The sequence below is a fragment of the Pelecanus crispus genome, chromosome 11 (genome assembly GCF_030463565.1).
Source record: "Pelecanus crispus isolate bPelCri1 chromosome 11, bPelCri1.pri, whole genome shotgun sequence".
Taxonomy (NCBI): domain Eukaryota; kingdom Metazoa; phylum Chordata; class Aves; order Pelecaniformes; family Pelecanidae; genus Pelecanus; species Pelecanus crispus.
Genome location: NC_134653.1, coordinates 27,485,483 through 27,508,357, shown reverse-complemented (window position 1 = coordinate 27,508,357; position 22,875 = coordinate 27,485,483). Strand labels below are relative to the sequence as shown.

Below are 22,875 nucleotides of genomic sequence, written 5' to 3'. Positions count from 1 at the left end.
GACACTTCTGCAGCCATAATGCTGCACCCCATACAAGTGATTTTCTCTTGACCCAGCCTCTCTCAAAGCTTTCTGACCAGATCCTGAAGTCCTTACTCAGCATCTACTCCCTCCAAATGGGATTAGCCTGAGTCAGGCTCAGCAATATCTCAGGATCTGTCGATGCTTATTTCCCTCTTGCTTGTGCTTAGCTAGAACAGGGAGGGGAATAACAGGGAAATGGACAGTGAGGGCTTTTGTCTGATCAAACATTGAGTAAAACTCTGAGAAGGGCCATCAGAATTTGGCCTATCGTGGTCAGAGAACCACATAAACACTGTGACAAAATTGAAGCATTGGGGCTGGACTCTAAAGCAGCCTGGCCATTTTGCCCCGTCTCTTCAAGGCAGGCTTGGGTCACCCACAGAGTATTTGAAAGAGGCTGCAATGATGCAGAGCACTCACATTTCCATCCCCATTCACAGCTCTGAGGAACGCTGAGAAGGAAAATGAACCTTGCTGGCTCTGTACAGCCATGAAAAGCCATGGCCATCCCCATTCCCCGAAACTGAGGACCCAATGGCCACAAGAACAGATTCTCCTGTGGATGCAATGGATGTTACTTGTCTAATGGATGCACAAGCCAGTGGGAATGCCAGGCTGTTCCTATAGCTGCGTGCCCTCACATTACAGCTACCAGACACCCCTGCTCTGTGTGCAGGACTTGCGATCTGTCATGGGCACCTGGGCTCAGTGTGGTGATGACAGTCCTGAACAGAAGCGAGCCCATGCCTCCATCTCCACAAAGTGGAAGGTCAGGCTGAGCCACTGGTTATACTGGGAGCATGACTCAGCTGCCTGCAAAATCTCAGTGACTGGAGATGGGATCCAAGCTCTGTTTTTTACCATCCTGTTGGATGGCAGCGATTCTATCTGAGGAAAAGCATGTGCTAAACTTGCTGTGCACTGCTGGGGGAGGGAGGGATGCATAGAGGAAAACACTTCTACCCACAGCAGGTAAGAAATGGTGCCAGCATCATACTATCGGTTGCAGACCACGGGTGGTGGGCAAAATTCCTGCCGCTTTCTAGATTCATAAAAACACCTCCTCTGGGTCCAACAGCAGACTGACAGAAAACACAGCTCACGGAGGCAGTCCCAGCCAGATGGCGTGTTTTGAACTACTGTTAATCTTGACAACCTTTTACAGTGTTCAAAGAGTTTGCCCGGGGAAAATAAAAAAAAAAGCTCCCCAAAATGACTAGATGCAAGGAGCGGTCAAAGCAGCATCCGCTTCTCTCTTTGTCTTCTCCACCAAGCATCTCCCGGCAGAACAAGCCCGGGAGGAGGAGGCGCCTCCGGGAGAAGAGGCAGCGGGGGCTGCCCAGCCGCTGGGGAGGCGGGGGCTGGGGCAGGGACCCGAGCAAATAAAATACCCCGGGGCGCTGCTCCTCCGGGAGCGCCGGGAACCACCAGCCGGGGAGCACGGGCGGGGCCGGCCGGGCGGGGCGGCCCGGACCCCCCGCCTCTCCCGGCGCCTCCCCCGGCCCAGAGCCCGGTGCCCGCCCGGTCCGGAGCGCGGCGCGGCGGCATCGCGGCCCGAGCGCGGCCATGGGCTCCCGGATGAGCCGGCAGAGCAGCCTGGAGGAGGAGGGCCCCGAGGAGCCCTGCGCCGGCAGGCTGGAGGGCGGCCGGGGCGACTTCCACCTCTCCTCCCTGCTCCTCCACCCGCAGAAGCTGCCCGGGGTGCTGCGGAAAGCCTCGCCGGCACCCTACGTGCGGCGGGTGGGGTGGCTGCGGGAGATCCAGGCCACCATCCGGGAGCAGAAGCGGGAGCACGCCGTGCACATCCTCAGGCTGCTTAGGAAGGTAAATGCTGCGGGCGAGCCGGGCCCCGGGGTCGCCACCCCCGGGGCGGTGCGGGCAGGGCAGGCAACAAAGGGCCGGGCGCGGCGCGGGCGGTGCCGGCCGGGCCGGGGTCTGCAGCCCCCCCCCCACGCCCCCCGGGGGTATGAGGCAGGGAGACGGGGTTTACAAGCCCCCCCCTCTGAGGCGGTGTGGGTTTGCAGCCCCCCGGGGCGGGGGGGGCCGGGCTCTTTGTGCTGCCTCTCGCCGCTCCCTGCCCCGGCGGTGCGGGAGCCGCCTCGCTCGGTCCCCGCCGCGGCAGGCAGGAGCGGCTGCGGGGGGGGGGGGGGCGACACCCGCCCTGGCCCCCTGCCACCCCCCCCGTGTCCCCGCCCGGGCGAGGGGCACCTGGCCCGGCGGCCTGGGGGCAGGGAGAGAGCTGGGAGGAGGGCTGCGCTGCACGCGGGAGAAGGGGTGTCCAAGCCTCAGCTGTCCCCATCCGCACCCCGCCGTGCCAGACCCTGGGTGCGCTCAGGATCGATACCCCCCCCCCCCCCCCCCCCCCCCCCCCCCCCCCGAGAAAAGCCACCGCCATCCCGCTGCCACCACATCCCAACACACCTGCCTAGCCAGGCTGGTCGAGATCAGTCTTTGGGAGCACCCAAAATGCTTCTGGAGAGGACCTCTGGGACAGGCTAGGCTGAGAGGAGAGGTAAAGGGGTCAGTGTATCAGTGGGAGCTTGTTTCTGTCTGCCGCCATTCAGGAACAGAAAAGCCAGTGTGCAGACAGCGTGGTGCCTAACTGATGCTGAGGACAGAGCCCTGCTGCTGGAACAGAGCCATCTCCTCCATCGCCCAGCACTACCATCACTTTCCAGGCAAAGTCAGCTCCCCCAAACCGCAGGCAACTCTGCAATCAGTAGCACAGGGGACAGATCCTCCCTCTGATTTGGACACAAAACACCATCAGTTCTTAGCTTATCACGCTTCATTAGATAACGACCTACTTCATTTGGGAACATATGGAGTTTCTCACCATAGTGGCAAGTAACCTTTGGGTGCAAGTACGTTGGAGCCAGGACTGGCTTGCTGGGTTGCTCGTACAGCCATACTACCAGCTGCAGGGAGCTGCATTAACAGCCCTGTCTCTGCTCTGAACGTCCTGGGTTTTACAACACATCCAACAGTGGAGGTCAATGCCCTGGGTTACCAGCAAGTTGCACGCTCATGAGTAAGAATTTACAGGACCAAAAATTACACCTCTACTTTTCCCGTCCACTGCCTTAGCGTTCACACGAGGATTGTTACCAGCACCACAAACACCCTTCTTGCCACACGTATAGATAGGTAAACCCCCAGAAGAAACCCTGTCTGTGTGCACTGGTATGGCAGACAAGGGTTAAATAAGATTTCAGAGACGGTTTTGGAAAGGCACTATTACAAGAAGCTTGTGAAGCAAAAGAGGCAACCACTCACTTCATGAACATGGCGATGTAACATGAACAGACTTTTGTAGGGTACGCCAGAGGCCAGAACTACAGAATGTCATTTTCTATAGTGCTCAGCACCTCTCCTTGAGACTGAAGCACTGAAATCCCCCACAGACCTTGGAGGTCCAGCAGGTCCATGTGTGAACAGCCAGGGTTTGAATGCTAAGTTGCAGGGCCATCTGGAACGGAGGGTTGTTTCTAAGTCCTCCTTTCCAACGCAGCCTGCCAGCTCCTTTCAGGATTAGTTAAACAGTTAGCTTCCCCACATCTGTGCTGGGAATTACCACATCCTGAATACTCATATTTTGTCCACTGCCATTCCACTTTCCCCTTGTTATTTCTGGTCCCCATCTCTGCCTGTCCATGTTGAAACAGTGGCCCTCTGTTCACCTGCTCGTGACAGAGCAGTGGGACCGTTCATCTGCTTGTGACAGAGCAGTGGGACGTGCGTCCTGCAGTCACCAACACAGCCTTCCTCCGCCAAGACAGATGGGAACCCATCCAACACACCCCCAAAGCCTCCAGTTCATTGTGTGCTCAGAGATTTCAGAGATGGAGGGCTACACCGCTAATACGTACTGCACCCTTCAAAGGCTAAACGCAACTGTCAGCCAGGCTGGGGTCATGTAATCAGAACCAGTCCTCCTCACATGTCCAATGTCAGCTTCAAAGAGCACTACAATCAGCCTTTTTTCTCATTTACAAATTTCCCTCACTCCTCAACTAAATTCAGCCCTTAGCTTGGTCCCCAGCGTGTCCTTCCTTCAACAACCTGGCTTACCTTGGCAGTAACACGCTCTCAGGAGTCGCGGATTAATGCGTCCCAGGTGAGGGTCTGTTTATTACCTGTAAAAAGAGAGATACCTTGTTCACTCTAGTGGACAGTGAGGATATTTAACACCATACCTCATCACTGTGCCTTGGGCCAGGGTGCAGACACCCCAGAGAAGGCAGAGCAATGGTGAGACTGGAATCGCAGCCTCCCCAAACGAGCAGATGCACTCATCCAGACCGGAGGACGCAGGCTCCTGATGCGTGCTTCCTGCTGCAAGGCAGCCCGCTACTCCCAGCGGACACAGACCCTGTCCAGCCCTGCAGATGTACCCTGCAGGATGTAATTATATATGCCAGCATTTTTTGATCTGTGGCCTGCAGACCCCAAAGGGCTGTGGACTGCTCCTAGGATGTCGGGAGGGTGTAATAAAGTAAAGCAAGCAAGCCAGCCAGAAGCAGATCCACTAATAGATATGCAAGATCCTAGCATTTTAGAAGACTGCACAGAGAACAACTACAAGCCACAGGTGTAGACTCGTGTACACTTGCATTGTACAGGAACACTCAGACAGCTCCACTGCACATCATCTTACCAGCTTAGAAATACCCGCCTGCAAAAGACAGACCATCTTTCCTGCTGGTCTAAGTGGGCATCGCTCAGCTGAAGCCAGGGGAGACATTAGACTTACACCAGCAAAAAGTCTGGTACAATCTGATTTCCCTGTGCTGAGACAATGGCCAAGTGTCATTTTTAAGATAACAGCACTAAGCCAACTGAACTGGCAAGACTTATAATATCCTGCTGTCTGCAGCTACCCTTTAGGTGGTACAAAATTTTCCAAGAAACGGGGTGGGGCGGGGGAGGGAAACAAGATGAACCAGAAAATGCCCCTGGGCTAAGAATTTATGGACTGCCAATGTGAAGTGAATGTTTACAGCTATATTATTTATAAAACCCTCGCAGGCAGGATTTATAATGGGAATGCAGATTCATCTTAATGGTATAGCTCCAATTGGGGGAGTTTAATTACTGCTCTGACATCTACTGCTGCATGCCCAGCCATACCATCCTCTTGGCAGCTTTCTTCATCTGTGCCTATTACACTTGGCGTAGGAGGCTCCATTTCCCTGAAGCCTTACGATTAAGGGAGACATTGACATGATGCCTTGGTATGCTCCTGGCTCACATCCAGCTGTGTCTGTGGCTGTCTGTCCTTCAAGACTGATCCACTGCTTGGGTTCCTTTGGTTGCTTATGGGTATCATCTGTGTACACACAGTGATGGGGCTGTAAAGCATCTGCTTTATTCTCCCTTTCTCCACCAGATCTGTAGCCAGGGTCTCTTTGGTATTGTGCTCTCTGCTCGATCCAAGCATATCCAGAGCAGGAGAGAACAGACACAGCACTGGCTTTGATTGCTACTTAGGGTTAAGATCCCATACCTCTGCCAGCTATGGCTCCATCCCTGCTGCTGATGTACATGTGTAAACCCAGCTTTCCCCCACCCCACCCCACCCCACCCCCCCCGCCCTTTTTTTGAGCTCTCTGCATCTTTCACTGGGTGGTGCCTGAAGTACACATTCAGCAGAGCAGCACGAACATATGGGGCACCCATTTGCTTATTCATTTCTCCTGGCAGCAGCATACAGAATGGGCATAGGACCTGTTTCCTCCTTCAGCTGAGCCCTCCTTGTCAACTGAATCAAACCCAGAACTATGTCTTTCAGGGAGCTTTTTTGTTTTACATTTCTACTCCTGGAGTATTTTCTTCTGCTGTCAGGGTATTTTCATGTGAGTATGTGATCTGTCTTTCCCAGATGCTCCCCCTCCAAAAAAGCTCTGTGGTACCTCCTGATTGTAATAACTGCATCATATATTAGATCTTAGCTTTCCTCTTAGCAAGAAACAGCCTAGTTCTTTGCAGTATCACCCATCTGGCCTCTAGGGAGGCTTTTTGTTCCCAAGGATGTTGAGGTTTCTTCCAGCATGTCCAAAGGTGCCCCATACCCTGGTCCATGCAGGTAAGTCACATGGACCACAGATGTTCCCCTAGCTCACACTGTGGGATGGGAAGAGGACTCCCCATGACTGTTGTGTAGAGCTACCTATAAATTTACTATTAGACCCAAAAGACAATGCTGCCAGTGCTTAGTGCTTCCTGAGAAATTGAAAGCACAGCTAAGCTCATACTGAGAGGCAGGACTTTCAGTCAACCAGCCACCACCAGGGTGTATGGCAGTATCTAAATACCAGAGAAAGGTTTGATTCTTCCAGAAAAGCTGAGATTGAAGAAGCAGGTTTAGAGCCAGCCTTCCTGCTCGGCTTCTTCAGCAGATTCACACATAGAAGCTGACAAAATTGTAAGTTTCTCTGGAGCTAATTCTGTCTGGACTCTAGCCAGCCTGGAAACGATATTGCTCTCACCTTCCTGTGTGTGGAAAGTGGAAACAAGGTGGTCAGTCCCTAGGCTGACTAGCTCAGCTTAACACTGCATCTCATTCAGCTCTCTGGCTGTCCACATCCCCCATCACAGAAATGCTGGGTCAGACACAGCTTCTTCACCTTTGTTGGATAGTCTCCTGTATTGAACAACCAGCTGGCACTTCATGAGATTTACTTTCTGCTTTCAAAACACTTCATGGTTATAGCTCCAAGGGAGCCTGTGTGTCCAACTGGCCGTGTTTTTTCTTGTAGGACCTGGGACTGGAAGGAACATTCCTCAATGAAGTGCTCTACAAAAATGCGACTTTCCTCAACTTGGTGGATCCCATCTCCCATGACTTGCTGATGAGCCTTGCTAGAGATCTGCAGTGTCCCAAAAAGGTGAACCCTTCCCTCAGGTCAATAGAGATTTTATGACATAGCACTGATACAAAGTGAGCCCTAATGGGGTGGCTGGTGCTGGGTGGTGCTCTGCAATCCTTCAGAACCAGCCAGCGTATGCCCTTGGAGTGGTAGCATATAGATTGTTGTGCATATTTCTGTAGAAATCAGTTACAACTACCTCAGAACATGAATGCAACTGAAGGAGGGGGCGGTTATGCGCACAGAAATCAGGAATTTACTTTTTGTGCCAATAATAAACTCGATGACAGGGTACAGGCCAGATAAAAATATATGGGGCAGATGGTGATGCCATATTCACTGGTGTGCCCCAGAGGTTCGAAGCAGCTAGCTTATGGGGGGCTTCTGGGGCTGCAGAGGGGAACAGAGATCTCTGCACCTCTGCCCAGGCTGGTGCCTCTGCAGGAGGAGGACAAGAACCTCTCTCTTCCCTGGCCCTTTGCCATATGTAACTACCCTAACCCAGCATTACATCCCTCCTATAACCTCCCAGATCTCTGAGTAAAGAATGGTGCTGTAGGAATATATTGCAACTCAGGGTCAAGAAGCAAATGTGTTACATGCACAGTATCCCTGCACTGCTCCAGCACTTTCCTTCAGAGAGCGAGGAAAGCAGAGGCAAAGAAAAGTGAGGCTGAGTGCAGACAAACATCACAGATACCGCTGCAACTCCTGCATCTACTATTCTATCTACTTCTATTATCCTTTGCCACCACAAACACTTGGATTTGCAATACCTTCAGCTCATCAGGCTTGGCAGGTGTCATGTTTGCTTTATAATGAGAGCAACAGAGTGAATTTCTTTAGTCAAAGAGGGATACTAGGTACACACAGCAAACAGCAGTGCCCTGGGGAATACACTGACTACCTGGTTTAGATTAGTGGAATCTCTAACCTTGTTCTGCCATGTCTTGGGCCTCTCTGATAACAATTAACCAGTCAGGTCTCAATAGCCAAACTACATTTTGCCAAAGTTTAATCGTCATCACTGGGCTGCAATGCAGCCTGGAAAGTTGTCTTTTCAAGTGTAATTTTTGTGCAAATATTTTGTGCATCTAAAAAGGAAGAGGGTGGGTTGCAGCAGTAGTACTTCTTAACCATACTTCACTTGACCTCATCTCCAGCTGTTCTACCAGACCATCTCCAACCTCATCCTGTGCAGTGCTCTTCAGGGGAGCAGCATGATGGCACATTACCCTACTCCAGTACCCAGGTGCCTAGCAGATAACACACTACAGTTTTTATATACCTGCATATACCTCCCCCCACCTCTATTTTCATGTCTTACAGATGCACATGCTTATCTGCACTGACACATGTACCATTATATAGATAAGATTTTCCCCATTCCTAATGAAGATATTGAACACCTGGTCTGCCCCTCAAAGCCAACAGGAGTTTAATTAAGGGGTTGGAGAGACTCAGCACACTACAGCACCAGCACCCTTCCCAGCACAAACATCGGCAGGCAACATCCCCTCTCCGACCCTGGCTGAGCATCTGGTGGGTGTCACTGCATTACAGGCAAGCAGGCTGAGCGCAGTTCCCAGTCCGTCAGTGGAAATTAAAGCAGTGAGGACACAGGAAGGAACAGGAGGGTAATTCTCAGTTGTGAGCCAACAAACACTTGCAGCATTGTGCCAGCTTCTGTGCTGAAGCCTGGTGTGCACGTGCACCCACTTGGAAAGGTCTGCGGTTGTAGGTGACAGCAGGGTGCCAGTTCGCACCCTTGCCAGCACAGTAGTAGTCTAGAACAAGGCACCTAATCCAAGGACACGGGCCAGTCCCTGTGGGGTTCCTAGGGGAGCTGGGATCCTAGGGATCCACAGTGGGTGTTTGGCTGAGCACTGAGGCTGGGATCCCTCTCCACTTGGCACAGTAGAACGGCCACATGCTGGTAGCGCATCCCTGGGGAGTTCAGCTGATTCAGTGACTGCTTAGGAAACTCACAGTGCAGCTGTTGGCCCACAGTATGGCACTTTAACCACTTGCAATAAAGAATAAATTAGCATATTCTCTGACAGCTTTACTATATGTTTACTTATCAAATCCCTAAATGCACATGTTGCACCATGGCTGGAGGGCTGAGGAATGGGAATGCAGGTGTCTCAGCATTTGGAAAATATGATAGAGGGGGCAGAAATCCCAGCCTTCAGCAGCTGCCACTTGCCATTTTGCTTCACCAGAGGAAGAGAGGTGCTGTTCAAAGTCATGGCGACAGAGACGCGTGCAAAAATAAACCCAGGAAAGTAGCAACCATCTTGGTGCCATCTTTTCCTGATGAGTTACTGCAGGGGCTGGAGGGAACTGCTGGCATTGGGAAGCTCCCAAACTGAAACCTCCAGGAGCAGAATGGACTGCAAGGAAGTAGGATGGAGTATGGGGAACTCACTGGTTCCCTGTCCCAGCATCTCCCAGCTGGATTACAGGCAGGAACAGAGTCAGGGTGCTGGTGCAGGAGGGGTGGGGATGTCCCAGGGCACATCTCTCCCAGCAAGAAGCACCTGGGGGATGGGGCAAGGGTGCTGACTGCTGAACTTTCCACGTGAGGGGAACAGATGGTCAGTCCAAAGACAGTATGCAGCTAAGAGTTTGGGAGGCATGGCAACAAGGTAATTAAGAGAAATTTAGCATAGTCCTGTAACACAATGAGTTGGCAGCTTGTCTGCCCAGCTGGGGATGGGTGCTCCTGAGGAGCCGAGACACCCATGCTGTCACCACATTGGTCTTTTTAGAAAGTGGAGATCTTTTGAAGAAAAGGGCGTAGGGAGTCCCTGCACAGAGCTCTTCTCGCATTGTCAGCGACCCCTCCCTTTCCTGTGTGTTGCCTGGCCTAGAGCAGGACCCCCTGCCACAGCTCTAGAAAATAACCCCTTCTTCTGACCTCCACTTGCTCCTTGGTAGGGTGTGAAATTGTAGCCCCACTCTGGGCAGGAACATGCTGGCTGTGGTCCTTCCTGGCAGTGCAGAGCTCCTACTGGTCCTCATCCACCCCAGGAGGAGATGGCCTGTGGCACAGAGGCATCTCAGGCCTTCTCACCATTCCTCTTTCATCCTCTTTTCCTCATCTTCCCCCCCTTTACACATGCCCCTGCTCCACTACCACCTCTGTTCCTTTCCCATCTTCTTCTGTCCTTCCCCTTGCCTCCTGTTCTGCTGTGGTGCACGCAGAGGCTAACCTGCCCCTTTGCTTTCAGGAATATGATCCCTGGAAATCCTCGGACAGGATCTGCAGGCAGCTGATTTACCACCTAACTCCCCACTCAAAATGGCACCGGCACGGCATGCCCCGGAGGAAGTCCCAAGTGTGGTAAGCAGCCTGACAGGAATAGTGTGGATGGGCACGGAGGGGGATCTGCCAGGAGAAACTGTGCTGCAGCCAAGCACCATCCCAGTCTGCCACTACTGCCCTTCTCAGAGAAAGGGAGGACTGAAAACCTGCATGGCAGCCTCTGCTCAGTCTCTCAGAAAACCTCAGCCAGACGGTGCAGGGTCAGCGCCAACACCCCTCTCCCTGACCTGGTTTGCTATTTACTCCTTTTTATGTAGTCTTGCAGTTCCTCAACTTCTCCCAAGTGCATTGAAATCACTCCCACTGAAGTGGCAATTGCACAGCACAGACAACCCTCCCAGCAGGGCTTGCAAGGTGTTTGGCCCTAGGAGCATGGCTAAAGCTGGCAGCCTTGCAGATACACACACCTACATGCCAAGCTGAGCCTGCCCCCAGCTCTGCATCCCACTTTGTCCTTCTCTATCCCAGTATAACTTCCCTGCCTGCAGGGAAGGTCTCCTATTATGAGGCACTACCACAAGCTGATCACCCCATTCAGTAGAAACCACTTTGGAGTGGCCGGCAGAGAGGTGACCATCCTTACCTCCCACTTCTCTGCCAGGACCAGGAGAGGCACCAGAAATGATGCAGAGCCTCATGCACAAGGAACCCGATTCGAGGCTCGTTGGCCACAGACAGCTACTGGATGGCAGCTGCTTTCCACTACTACAAACATATTCAGACACCCACACTTGTTCTCTCCTTGACACTTGCTGGCTTTTCTAACCAGATAAAGAGCAATCCCTACTTCTTTTAAATCCACCCCTTCTCATTTTCTTCGAGCAAAGCCTGTTGCCTGTTCCTGTGACACAGATCACCACTGCTGAAGAAAAGACAGAGAAGTGACTAAGAAAAGAGGAGGTCATATCAGCCCCATTAGCTTCACAGGAATAAGTGCATGACTGGGTAAAAAGAAATACAAAATTGGCAGCACATTGAGAATGGCCTTGGGCTTTCCTGAGACTTCCAGAGTCTTTGATGCCTTTGATGTGCCAGCAACTTAAAATCCCTCATGGGAATTGACAAATTGACATTTCCATTGTACCTTTCGATCCGACTCCAAGGCAGATCCCCAGTGCATCTTAAGGAATAAAATCCATAATACCATGATTTCCAGGCCATCTGCCTCTCAAACCTGTAGCCCCACTTTGCCACTGAATCTGAGCCCCCTGTGACTTTCAGTGCTCTCATCCCCAGCACCCCACAGGGCAGGGCTGTTTGTGCCAATTTGCAGGTGCGAACCACAGAACAAGACCAAGGGACCAGAGTCCTTTTCCAGACCCACTCCGCTACATGACATTTTCCCTATGGGATCCTGCAGAGCGCTGGAGGTGCAGGATGCAGAGAGCAGGTTTGACCTCATCCCCGTCCCCTCCCAAGACAGAGAAGAGAGGCTTAAATATAAGAATTGCTGGAGACAGGGAGAGCTCTGGAGAGGGTGGCTGTCTCCATTCCTTTCCAAGCTCCCTTTTACTGAAATCAGGCCGCATTCTGGCCTTCCAAGTGAGAAATCCCTCCCTGCTGCTATCTAACTCAACCCTCTGCCCCCACACTCCTGTTTGCAGGCAGAACAAACCTCTTCTCCAGTTGGAGAGTCAAACTGGAAGCGTTCCCTCTGATTGCACCACCCAGGAAGAGCAGAGGACTGCCTGCTGCAAACTCATCACTTACTAACAACACAGAGAGCAGGTCTGTGGCCAGAGGAAGAGCTCTGGGCCCCATGAGCCCAAATCCCACCCAGAGGGGTCAGGCCCAAAGTACTGGCCGGGTACAGAGCATCTCTGAGCACAAGCAGGCAGAGGGCAGCAAGGCAACGTGCGATGGAGGGGAAGTATAGGTCTAAAATGGGTGGCCCTGCCTGGCAGCCAGGTGTTACATAAAACACAAAATAGTTTTGATTAAATATTAAACAGCAGAGCTTCCTCTTTTAAGACTGGAGAGGAACTGGTTTGCAGTTTGCGGCAAAAGGCGCCTGCAGAGTTGGCATCTGAGGCCGCTGCAAGAAAGTGGATGTTGCCAGTAGCAGGAAGGCAAGAAATAGCTGCTTCATTTGGATATATTGGGGCCTAATTTTGTCCAGCCAGGCTGTTTTTACCTGATCTGAATTCTCCACTTCCCCCCATCTGCTAGTGGGAGTATTTTACTATAATCTCTGCCTCTGAACCCGTGCCCTTGGCTTGCACCCTTCCCTGCCTTCAAGGTCCCGTAAAAAGCATGGGTGTAGCAGCAATACTTTGAAGGCATTTCTGAAATCTAGTGGGGATTTGGGACAGCAGGGAGAAATCAGTGCGTGGAGACCACATTCAGGAACTGAATTCTCCTCTCGCTTTTGCAGTCTCCTGGGCTTTGGCTTCTGGCTTTCACAGAGCTGATGCAGGACCCCCTTGTTCTCTTCTGAAATGCGATTTCTGCTTTCTGGCAGCATGTCAGATGGGTCCCGGAGATAATTAACAAGCCCAGCCATACAGACTGCTTAGAGCATCTGCCAGGTTTTAATTATGTTTGGGCTGTTATGGACATGTGGTATGGGCGATGGAAAGGACCTGCAATGCTGGAGCCAGATCACGCATCAGGTGTCCCTCCCTACGGCCAAATAGCAAACCAGCGGGTCAGAAACAAACTAACTGTAGTTGTGTCCCCCGCCGCTCTCAGTGGCACCCAAAACATCCAGCAAGTACAAACCTGAGCCACCCATGAACTCATAAAGAAGAAAGGATAAGATACATTTCTTCAGGCACTCCTGTTTCAATACATAGCAATGCCAGGACATCTGGAACTGTAAACTCTGTTAAGAGCCAATCATACTTCCACCAAGCAGGAATAGTCTTATGCTATTCATGCTACAGAGCCCAACCAGATACTAAATATTTACAAATAGACTAAGTCAGCAAAGCATCAAATGCGAGAGCCTCCAGTTACGCACAGGTATGTTCGTCTAGACCCCCTTAACCACAAACCTGCTCCCCGCTAAAGCCAGAGGTCCCACCTGTTTCCACTACCACATTAAACACTGATGTATTCAACCCAGGGCTATGACTGCAGCAAAGGTGCAACGTGCCTTGCACGGGACACAGTGGGCTGCTGTTTATCCTGTCAGCCATTCTTCTAAAGAGCTGCTGACAGAAGTGACTGTACTGTGGCACCTGGTGCTGAGTCTGGGAGAGGAGTCAGGCCACATGCTATTAGTAGCTGAATGCCCCAGGCCAGAAGCAGAGTCCACACAGAAACATGGAAGGAGAAAGCTTGTTGCAGCACAGTGGGCTCAATGCAACAGCAGCTGAAGCAAGGAGGAGAGATGCAGTCCAGGTTGTCTGGTTTCTCTGCTTGATTAAACTGTCAAAGGTGATGCTGGGAGGCAGTTTGCCCTCTGCACCCAAGCTAGTGGGTTCTTGACAATAGCTGTCTGCCACGTACAATGAAGGGTTAGCAGTATCAGCTGTGCAGTCACCCAGAGAGACTATTTCAGCTGCCCAGGTGATACTCAGACAGGTTTGCCACACTGAAAGCAAGGGGTTCAATTCTCCTTTACTGCAAAATCATGTCTCAGGTCTGCAGCTTCCAGTAAACAGCCTGCACCCCACCTTGTAGCTGACCCTGCTTGAGTTTGCTGCCTAACCAAACAAGAAAGTCAAGCTCTTGGGGGATTTACTGGGGGGGGGGGGGGGGTGGGGGGGGGGGGGTGTTAAAATTAAAAACTCAAAAGCTGGAGGACAAAATTTCCACAGCAGGGACCAGCATGACTTTACTGCACAATTGTCAGTCCCTTATATCCTAATGGGAATTCAGTTTTAGTGCCCTTTTACAGTTGCATAGATCACTGACACTTAATGAGCAGAATACATCCTGGAGTGTTACATAACTCCAGCTTCGCTTTCTCATTAAATTGACATTTATAGTGTAAAGAGTAACAGATTAAGAAATGCTCCTCTCTGCAGACATAGGCTTTTTAAGCTATCAACACCAATTCTGTGGTATTTTGACAGATGCAGAATCTTTGGATGTTATTAATTCTTGTTTTCAGAAGTCTTGAGGATTCCTTAATTCAGCATTGCAGGAGAACTGCATGTTCTAGTGCAAGTGCCACCATCTGCATCCCTGAATCCAGGGAGTGTATTTTTGAGGGCAAAGCCAAGCCACACTGGACTGCAATTCAGAGTGGAGAGGGAGATGGGTAGCAGGCGAAGGCAGCATTTGTCTGGAGAGCTAGATCACAGCCCAGAACTGCAGTCAAGAAGCTGTGGATTACAACTTGGCTATCTTGGCAAAGCCATGTCAGGGAACCTTATGTATCCTCCACTTGCATCATCCCCAAAGCTGGCTACTTCAGTGTAACTACTTCCTTTCTTGAGGGCAAAGGATCAAACCTGAATCCACAAAACATCCAGGCAGTACACACAGAGTGATCTTTACAAGCAGGGTGTTCCCTGGCATAGAAAAAAACCCAGATTTTTCACAGTGACTGGTTCTGGAAGAGCAAAGGCAGCTGTGTGCATGGAGTTAGTAACTCCCGAACTGTATGCGTCTAGGCTTTCCTTTTCACAAGCGTCACCACGGTTTTACTTTGCTCATCTGAGTGAGTTTCATTTTGAAACATCTTGGCTAATCCAAAGCTGGGTGGAGAACAGAGTATCTGTTCTGGTCTCACTGCTCTGCTTCTCAGACATTGATGTGCATTGCTGAGACATTGTGGCATTAGATGCATTTTTAAAATGCCATGAAATCACTTGTGTCTAGAAGACTGCAAGGAAACAGCTCTAAAGGGCTTTGGATTTTTTTTTTTTTCTCCCCCTTGAAAACATCACTCAGGGCTGCACATGACAGCTCTGGCAGATTAGATCCTAGCCTTCACATGGCATGAGGTGAATATTAACTAGGACTTCATGTCACCCTTATGCAACAGGGTAAATAGGCACCATCATTCCTGCTTTAGAGATAAGAAGCCAAGTTAGAGAATACCAGTCAGTTAACTAAAGCCACGTGGCAATAGTCACATGGGAGTACAGGAACTGCCCCACACAATGTTTTTGAGAAGCTGCTGCTCACAGAGATGTCAGCTGGACAGACACAAGCTGGTGAATGAATTGTGGAGAGAGGCAGGAACTGTCCCCTCCCCTCATCTTATAGTGCAGAGACCCCCAAACACTACCCATGATCAGGGTTCCCAGCAGCATCAAGAGGCAGGTGCATCTGCAAAGGCTGTTGGAGGTGGCAGAAAGGGTCATCCAGCAGCTTCACACTGCCCCGGCACAGATCAGAAGGAAGAAGTCCAAGACAGGCAGGCAGGAGAAGCAGGACACTTTGATAGAGAGAGTCAATGAGTGGAATAACAGAGGCTGGGTGGCAGATGGTAGTTAAAAGGAATCAGCAGAGACCTTGTACCTTCATAACTCTTACACAGTTGAAGATCTGACAAGAACATAGGCCAATACATGACATTTACAGTGAGGAGGTAGCATTATTCCCTGCTTTGCTAGGATAGACCTAAATAATGAGACTAAACAACCAGAGGTCTTGGATGGATCAGGTGGCAGCAGGAGGAAGGCCAAGGGTTCACAGCTCTCTTGAACGCACCTTCAAGGACAGAGTGAAAGTGACAGCAGAGCCAGGAGGAGGAGAGGCGCTCAGCTGCATCATCACCTACAGATATCCATGTCCTACTCCAGTTGCAGAGGGAGGGTGGTAGAAGAACGGCCACCTTTGCACTCCCTTCTCTCCACAGCGTGGGCTCTCCCCACAGTTGATCAAAAGAACTCAGGCACAAGGATGGAGACGCAACTGAGGGACTTCTCACGGGAGTGGCCTGTTTGTGCGCTGCCTCCATCTTCGCAGAGGCGCCGGGCCCATCCTCAGAACAGCTCGGACTGGGTTAGTCTAGGTCAGTGCTTTTGAGGCTTCTCTTTCCTTTTTCATGTCTCACTAGAGGCAGCTAAAGCCAGCCCCGCACAGCAGCACCCTGTGCCACAGGGAAGCAAAGCAAGCAGATTATGCTAAGTAGATGATTAAAAAGCCCAGAGTCCATCCCCTAAATCACTGCTTAAAGAACAGAAGCCATCCAGACATGCCTGTCACTAGGTTCTATGCAAGGAAGAGCAGCCAAGAGATACCTGACTCCTGGCTAATTAGCCACTACTGGCAGTGCCTGTTAATGAATGAGGGGATGCACAACAATGGGAGTCTCTGGCATCAGGAAAATTTTACATTTGGAGGCAAAGTAAATGTAAAAATAAGAGGGGGTAGGGGGAGAAAGCTGTAATTCCCCAGAGAGACAGGCAGGAACTAGCAGGCATCCTTCATCACTGAAATCCTTTCTGACTGTTATCATCTCCTCCCAGCCTCTCTCCATAGCACAGAGACAAGGAAATGAGGCTGGGACTCCAGGAACCTCAACATTCTTGGGCTGAACAAGCTCCTCCAAACCCCACAAAGCTAAGAAGAGGGTCAAGCACCACTGTGGCTGCTGCAAGTCCCACCAGAGCAACATCAGGAGCCATTACACCCCTTCCCTGCAGCCACCAAAGAATTTAGCTGATGAGCAAGAAGTTGAAGGGATTCAGTGCTAATAAAAAAATGTGCTGAGCCCTCAGCTTCATGGACTCAAAGAAGGGAGGGCCTAAGGATTAGGTCCCCTGGGACAGGTCCTGGAGACAAACAACTAGCAATTAATTTCAGATCTCATAATCGTTTCATCTCAGGACAGCTCTGAATTTGCTTACATTAGCTGAGTTCCCAGGAGGCAGGAACACTGACTGAGCCTTATGTGGAGAGAGGAAGATTTTTATCCCAGAAAAAAGCCAAGGGAAGCACGAGATGGTTTCATCCTTTTCCCACCCCATATTTCTGATTGAGAGCTAGAGATCCTTCTTCCAACACCTGCAGGCCCCTCTGGTTGCTGCAGTCCCTCCCTAATGCTGCCTGGACTGATCCTGGGCGGATCTCACATGACCAGGCTTATGGTGCAGCCTGGGGACTGCTGGCTAATGCCTGCTGAAGAGTAGAGTTGGCACCTAGGGAAGGGGTAAGTGGGAGAAAGGCCAGACCCCAAGGAGGGGGTTGGGAACGATGCAAGGAACAACTTGTTTCACATGAGAAACAAGGAGATGTACCTAGAAGAGCTCTCATTCCCTCGGGAGGACTGGACTAGGGTTGGAAGCAGGGCACTGATCCCTCATACACAGGGCAGGCACCGTTCCTCACTGAATGCTGCATCTAGGCAGGCAGTAGGGGACAGGCTGCTGGCTGCCCTTGCTTCTTGCTCAATGGTTCACAGGATTTCTCACTTGCAGCCATTTCTCCAGCATCTGAGGGAGTGGGGTTTTGTTTCCTCTCTAAGCTTGCTGCAGATAATACAAACAGTCTGCTTCCCTGCATCCAGGGTCCAGATCCCTGTTAGATGCAAATCCCCACAATTACAAACCCCCACACAGCACCAGTTGCAGTAGCATTGGGTTAATCCAGCCTCCAGTGCTTTGCAGTCCTCTGCCTACAAGTCCCATGGGCATCAACAGCCGTGTCGCTAAGTAGCTGATTTGTCTCATGCAAAGAAAAAAAAGCTTCTGCAGCTGAAGCAATCTTTAAGCCTATTTTACTTGCAGAAATTAGGGGATAATAGACAACCCATTTCCCTGGAAATAAACCTGGCATTTTCTCAGCTGCTGCACAAGTGTCTGAGAGCTTGGGGTCCTGTGTATCATGCCCCACCCCCCCCCACGTCCCCGCCAAGAGAAATAGAGCTTAGCAGAGCTCAAATAAAATACCAACTGTCAGATAATTCAGACTAAAGCATCTACCCACGTCTCCCTGTCCCTTTTCTGACAGCAGATATATTTACCTCTAAAGCAACAGCGGAGGAGGAGCGGTCAGCTACTCGGTGCCCTGCCCCAGAGATGGCATTTAGCTGCACTTCTGGAGCTGCACAGGAACACCAAGGAGGCGAGGAGCAGAGCTGCCAGGGTTCAAAGCGTGCGTGGGGCATCGGGTCTCATGCTTCAGCACTTACCAGAGAGCTGATGGCCTGGCTGCAGCATTAGGGGCTATGTCCACCAGGGCAAGGCTTCTACAGACACATCCCTACAAGAGGCATTTTTACAGGCAAGGGAACAACTTAAACATAGGAGGAGCCCGCAGTGCTGAGACAGGAGGCCCAGAGTCACCCTGGCAGGTACAGCAATGAGGGCAAAAGGAAGCAGCAAAAAACACAGGAAAGGAAAGAAAAACAAGCCGGCAAAGGAGGGAGGGAGGGCCCTGGCACAGTACAAGAGGCAGAAGGCTTTAAGCACGCTCAGCCAGGAACAGTCCAGTCTGGAGAATCAATTACGGGAAGATAATTTGTCTGCTTGATTAAGGCCTCCTTGGGGTATTGGCTTGTTGCTAGGGAGAGCAGCAGAAGGTACCTGCTCTGGTCAGAGCATGATCCATGACTTATTACTGCAGTCCCTGCACAGCAGTCAACAGGAGAGGAGGCTTAGCGGGCAGGGACAGGCAAGCACATCGCTTTTGTCCTTCTGACATTTCCCCTCCCTTATCACTGTCTACAGTCGGAGCCAAGCCGCTCAAAAGGGGACCCCAAGCACCAGTCAAACTTGCCCCCTGTTAAGAAAGCTGCTGTTGCAGAGACAGCAGGAAAAACGGCACCTGAATGCTGAGGCCCCGCAGAGGGAGCGGTGCTGGCTCAGACGTGCCCTCCAGTGGTCCCCACACCAGCCTGGTTCCCATCCCAAACTGGGAGCTCTAAGGCTTGTTCCTTGTAACTCTACAATAGGAAGGTCAGAGGAGGCTTTGCACAGACTCAGATAAGGTCTGGGGATGGGGGGGGATGTCCCTAAGTTTATGTCTCCTTTCTGCCTCCCCCCGCCCCCCAATCTGCCATGGGTTGACAGCACTGGGGAAGAGAATTTCCAGGAGCCACAGGCTGCGTTTGCACAAAACAGGCACTGAAGTAATTACAGGCTTGCTTCTACACTTGTTCATCCTGTATTTCCCCACAAAGTCTTACTCTAAAACAGTACAGGCCAGAGAAGGCTTCTGGCTCATCTCCTGTACCAGCCTCTACTGGATGCAGGGGACTATTGCCCCTAATCAGCCAGGTTTACATTCAAGATTCATTTCTCCCTGCTTAATCTGACCAATATGAATATACACCTCCACTATGCATTTGATGCTTGGGTTTTGCTAGAACAAGTACCCCATATCAAACACTTAGATAAAACATCTAGCACAGCTAAAGGGACAACGTTGTGCCAGGGGAGACCTGAGACTCTTTCACCTCTGAGGCCAGTCCCTGAAAGATTTTATACAAGTTGAACCCTCTTTCGTGGTAGATTGTGCTACACCACTGCCAGTGGCTGGTGACAAACTATACAAAACCAAAAAAACCCCAGATGTTGTTTTTCCAGGAGAGTTGAAGAAATGCAGCTCCTAGGCAGCCGGGGCTGATAGCAAGCATCCCTTGGATTACCAGGAAAACGGAAGGCTAGCCCAGTGCCATCTAGACTGCAGCAAGCACAGTTCACAACTCTGAACTGCTATTGCAGCAGCTAAGAGAACTGCACCGCTGCTACAAGCAATGCGGTTGATTAATTCTTCACAATCCTGTCTCTGGGGCCCCGATATTGGAGAGAATCTTAAGTGAAGGCCCTTTGGAGAACTCACTTGTGTGCTTTAAGACCAATTAGAATTCACCAGTACATCAGTCTCTGCTGTTTGACAGTACAGACAGGCACTACTCCCCTTGCCCTTCCTGTGATCCACTGAGGAGTAGTTTGGGTCATGTAAAGTGTAAACGTTTAGTAAGTAATACATAAGGCTCTTTTAAACCTTTAGGTCTGAATATAAGTTATTCCATGCTGTTAATACCTCTCTACCATGAGAGCTCATTAGTTCAAATGCACGCTTGCAGATAACCACCTCAGCTGTGCACAGTGAATTCCCACAGGAAGCACAAGGACACGTAGAAGCAGCCTGAACGATAGTCCTGCTAAACCCAGAGCAGGAATTTGTGGGCTTCAGAATTGACAGGGCAGGCCATGAGGTCTTTCCACATCATGCTCCTACAAGGAAGCACAGCTACAGGTTTGCCAGATTCGAACATGTCCATGAAGGGCTGTTGCCTGCACTGATGCACATTTATTCACTTGTATTATCACATGCTCATAGGGGATTATTAAGGACTGAGATTTCCAGGATGCCATGAACTGCATATGTAAAGCAAAGCTATAGAGGCAGCATCACATCCTCTCCACAACTGCAGAAGGGCCTGGCAACACTAAGGGTCATAGGGACATTCTCACCTGCCATGGGAGCTCCTGCGGTGCTGCAGCCTCCTCCAAGGAAATTGCATGTCCCCATGTACCCATTGCTCTCAGGGACTGGCTGTGCCACAGGTATGCAGGACGCTACAGAGAGCCAGATAGGAAGAGTGGGGACCTTCAAATTGGTGGTTAATTTTTAACCCACCCTGCTCCTCCCAAGCTCAACAAGGCACTTACAGACCCACTGAGCACATGATTAGTGACACTAGTAGGGGTCCTACTAGGGCTCCCATATCCTTAAAGCTAGATGTGTCTGAAAGGACAGCAAGATTAATATCATTTACACTAAGGGATTAGGTTTTCATATGTTACACCAACACACATTTCCACTCAGTCCCCACCAGCTCCTATAGCCCCACAGATCCCACTCCTCACAGCACTCTCACAAACCCACAGTCCATCACAAAACTCCACATCCCACTCCCTTTGCATACCCAACAGCCCCATAGCACAGCTTTGCCTGCTGTACAGCTTGCCTACCTCCTCCTCACTCCACTTGCCAGGCAGACACCAAAAGAAATCTCTGAAGCTATCTCTCTAGATTTCTTTTAGCACCCTTATGCCCTCCCCGCCTCCTCACAGCTGCAGCAGATCCCAGATGATCTGCTGACCACAGAGACCCAAATAGGCAGCCACTGGTGCTGCTTACTGACTAAGTGCTGCTTGGGAAGGCTTTTAAAGGGACATGCAGTAAATCCACTCCTGGAGTGCAGTTTGCCTATAGACTGTTTTCCTGATAAAATACCCATTTTTCAGCCTTTTGACCTTGCTGTCCTCTGCAGTAGCCCTGCAGCACAGTCTGTTTGCAACAGACCTTGGCATTCACCTGGAGAGGTGGCACACAAACAGCCCCCACACAGTGCAAACCAGTGCACTCAGAAAGTTTGCTTGCCTTGGTTATTTTTGCTTTCCATGCATGAGCGTCTGTACATGCACATACAGACAAACCCTTTGAAATGTGCTAGTGGAAGACACTTTAGCACCCTATGTTTAGCCAGTTCTGGCAAAGTTTATGTGTAAGTGCTGAGAATATATGGGAAAGCCCCAGGACACAGTCTGCCCAGAGGCATGGTGCAAAACTTGTGCTTGTTTCCAAAAATGAGCTCCATTAACCCTTTGCTTAACATTCTAGCCCATGTTCTTAATGACTTCTCCCCTGTCCCAAGTGACAAGTCACTTGGGTGAGAGATGGATGAATGCGGTCCCCTTAATGATCTCTCTCTCTACCCCTTTCCATCAATAGCCTGAAGACCAGCCTGCAGAAGAAGGTGAGCCAGGACTCCATGGATTTGTCAGGGATCCCCCTGACCATGCGGGATGTCCACCGCATGGCCTACTACCTGCAGAACAATGGGGACCACCTCACCTCTGTGGACCTGAGCTTCACCGAGCTGAATGATGACATGGTGCGCCTGCTGCTGCCCTTCCTCTGGGCCCTACCCAAGCTCACTCATCTTTCCCTCAATGGCAACCGACTGACGCGGGCGACCATGAAGGAGCTGACTGACGCCATGAAGGACATGAACAAGTTCCCTTGCCTGGCCTGGGTTGACCTCGGCAACAATGTGGACGTCTCCTCCATGCCACAGCCATTGCTCGTGGGCCTGCGCAAGCGCCTCAGCCAGCAGACCACGCTGCCTACCATCTATGAGGCACTCGACTGCGACTCGGAGATCTCCAGCGGGCACGAGGGCAGCCAGCCAGAGGACGAAGCAGCAGGAAGCACCCCGCCACGTGCTTTCTCTCAGCAGGGCTGCGAGAGGTGACTGGACAACAGGCCAGCACTGGCACACTGAAGCCGCCCCAAGGATAAGTCTTGAGTACAAACATCAAGCAGAGGGCCAGCTTTACCGGCTTCCTTTGGCTCTTTCCTCTCGCCTTCCCTGACATCTCCCCCCCACTTGCTGTGAGACAAAAGCCTGTCGTCCCCACACAACATGCTCCGCTCCCTCCCCTCACTGCCAAACCCATCGCCCATGTTCCAGAGAGGAACCGGTGACTTACAGTGAACCTGGTCCCCAGGCAGGGTCTCACTGGAAGACGGGAAAAGACCTGTCGGAGTCAAGAATATCCTCCAGCAGCCATTGGGTTGAGGGAAAGGGATGGGGGGGAAGCTAAAACAGAAACAGGCTTGTAGTTTACTTCCTTTCTTCCTTTTCCTATGCACCTTGGAAACCTTGGGACCTGCAGCCTTGAGTGTGAAAGGAGGTACCCCAAGAGCCTAGCTGTTGTGGAGCTTAGTTGAAGGGCTCAGAGACCAGAGCTGGAGCCCGGCAGTGTGTCTCCCTCTTGTGTCTGGCTCCTT

General features: G+C 51.2%; 1 protein-coding gene across 1 annotated transcript; it reads left to right on the top strand.

Moving 5' to 3' along the window:
* Nucleotides 1-1,590: 1,590 nt before the first annotated feature.
* On the top strand, nucleotides 1,591-22,336 carry LOC104034663 (leucine-rich repeat-containing protein 75B). The gene is made up of 4 exons (XM_075719162.1): nucleotides 1,591-1,848; nucleotides 6,783-6,911; nucleotides 10,130-10,242; nucleotides 21,814-22,336. Exons 1-4 carry the CDS (start codon nucleotides 1,591-1,593, stop codon nucleotides 22,334-22,336), a joined length of 1,023 nt encoding a protein of 340 aa, XP_075575277.1.
* The last annotated feature ends 539 nt before the right edge of the window (nucleotides 22,337-22,875 follow it).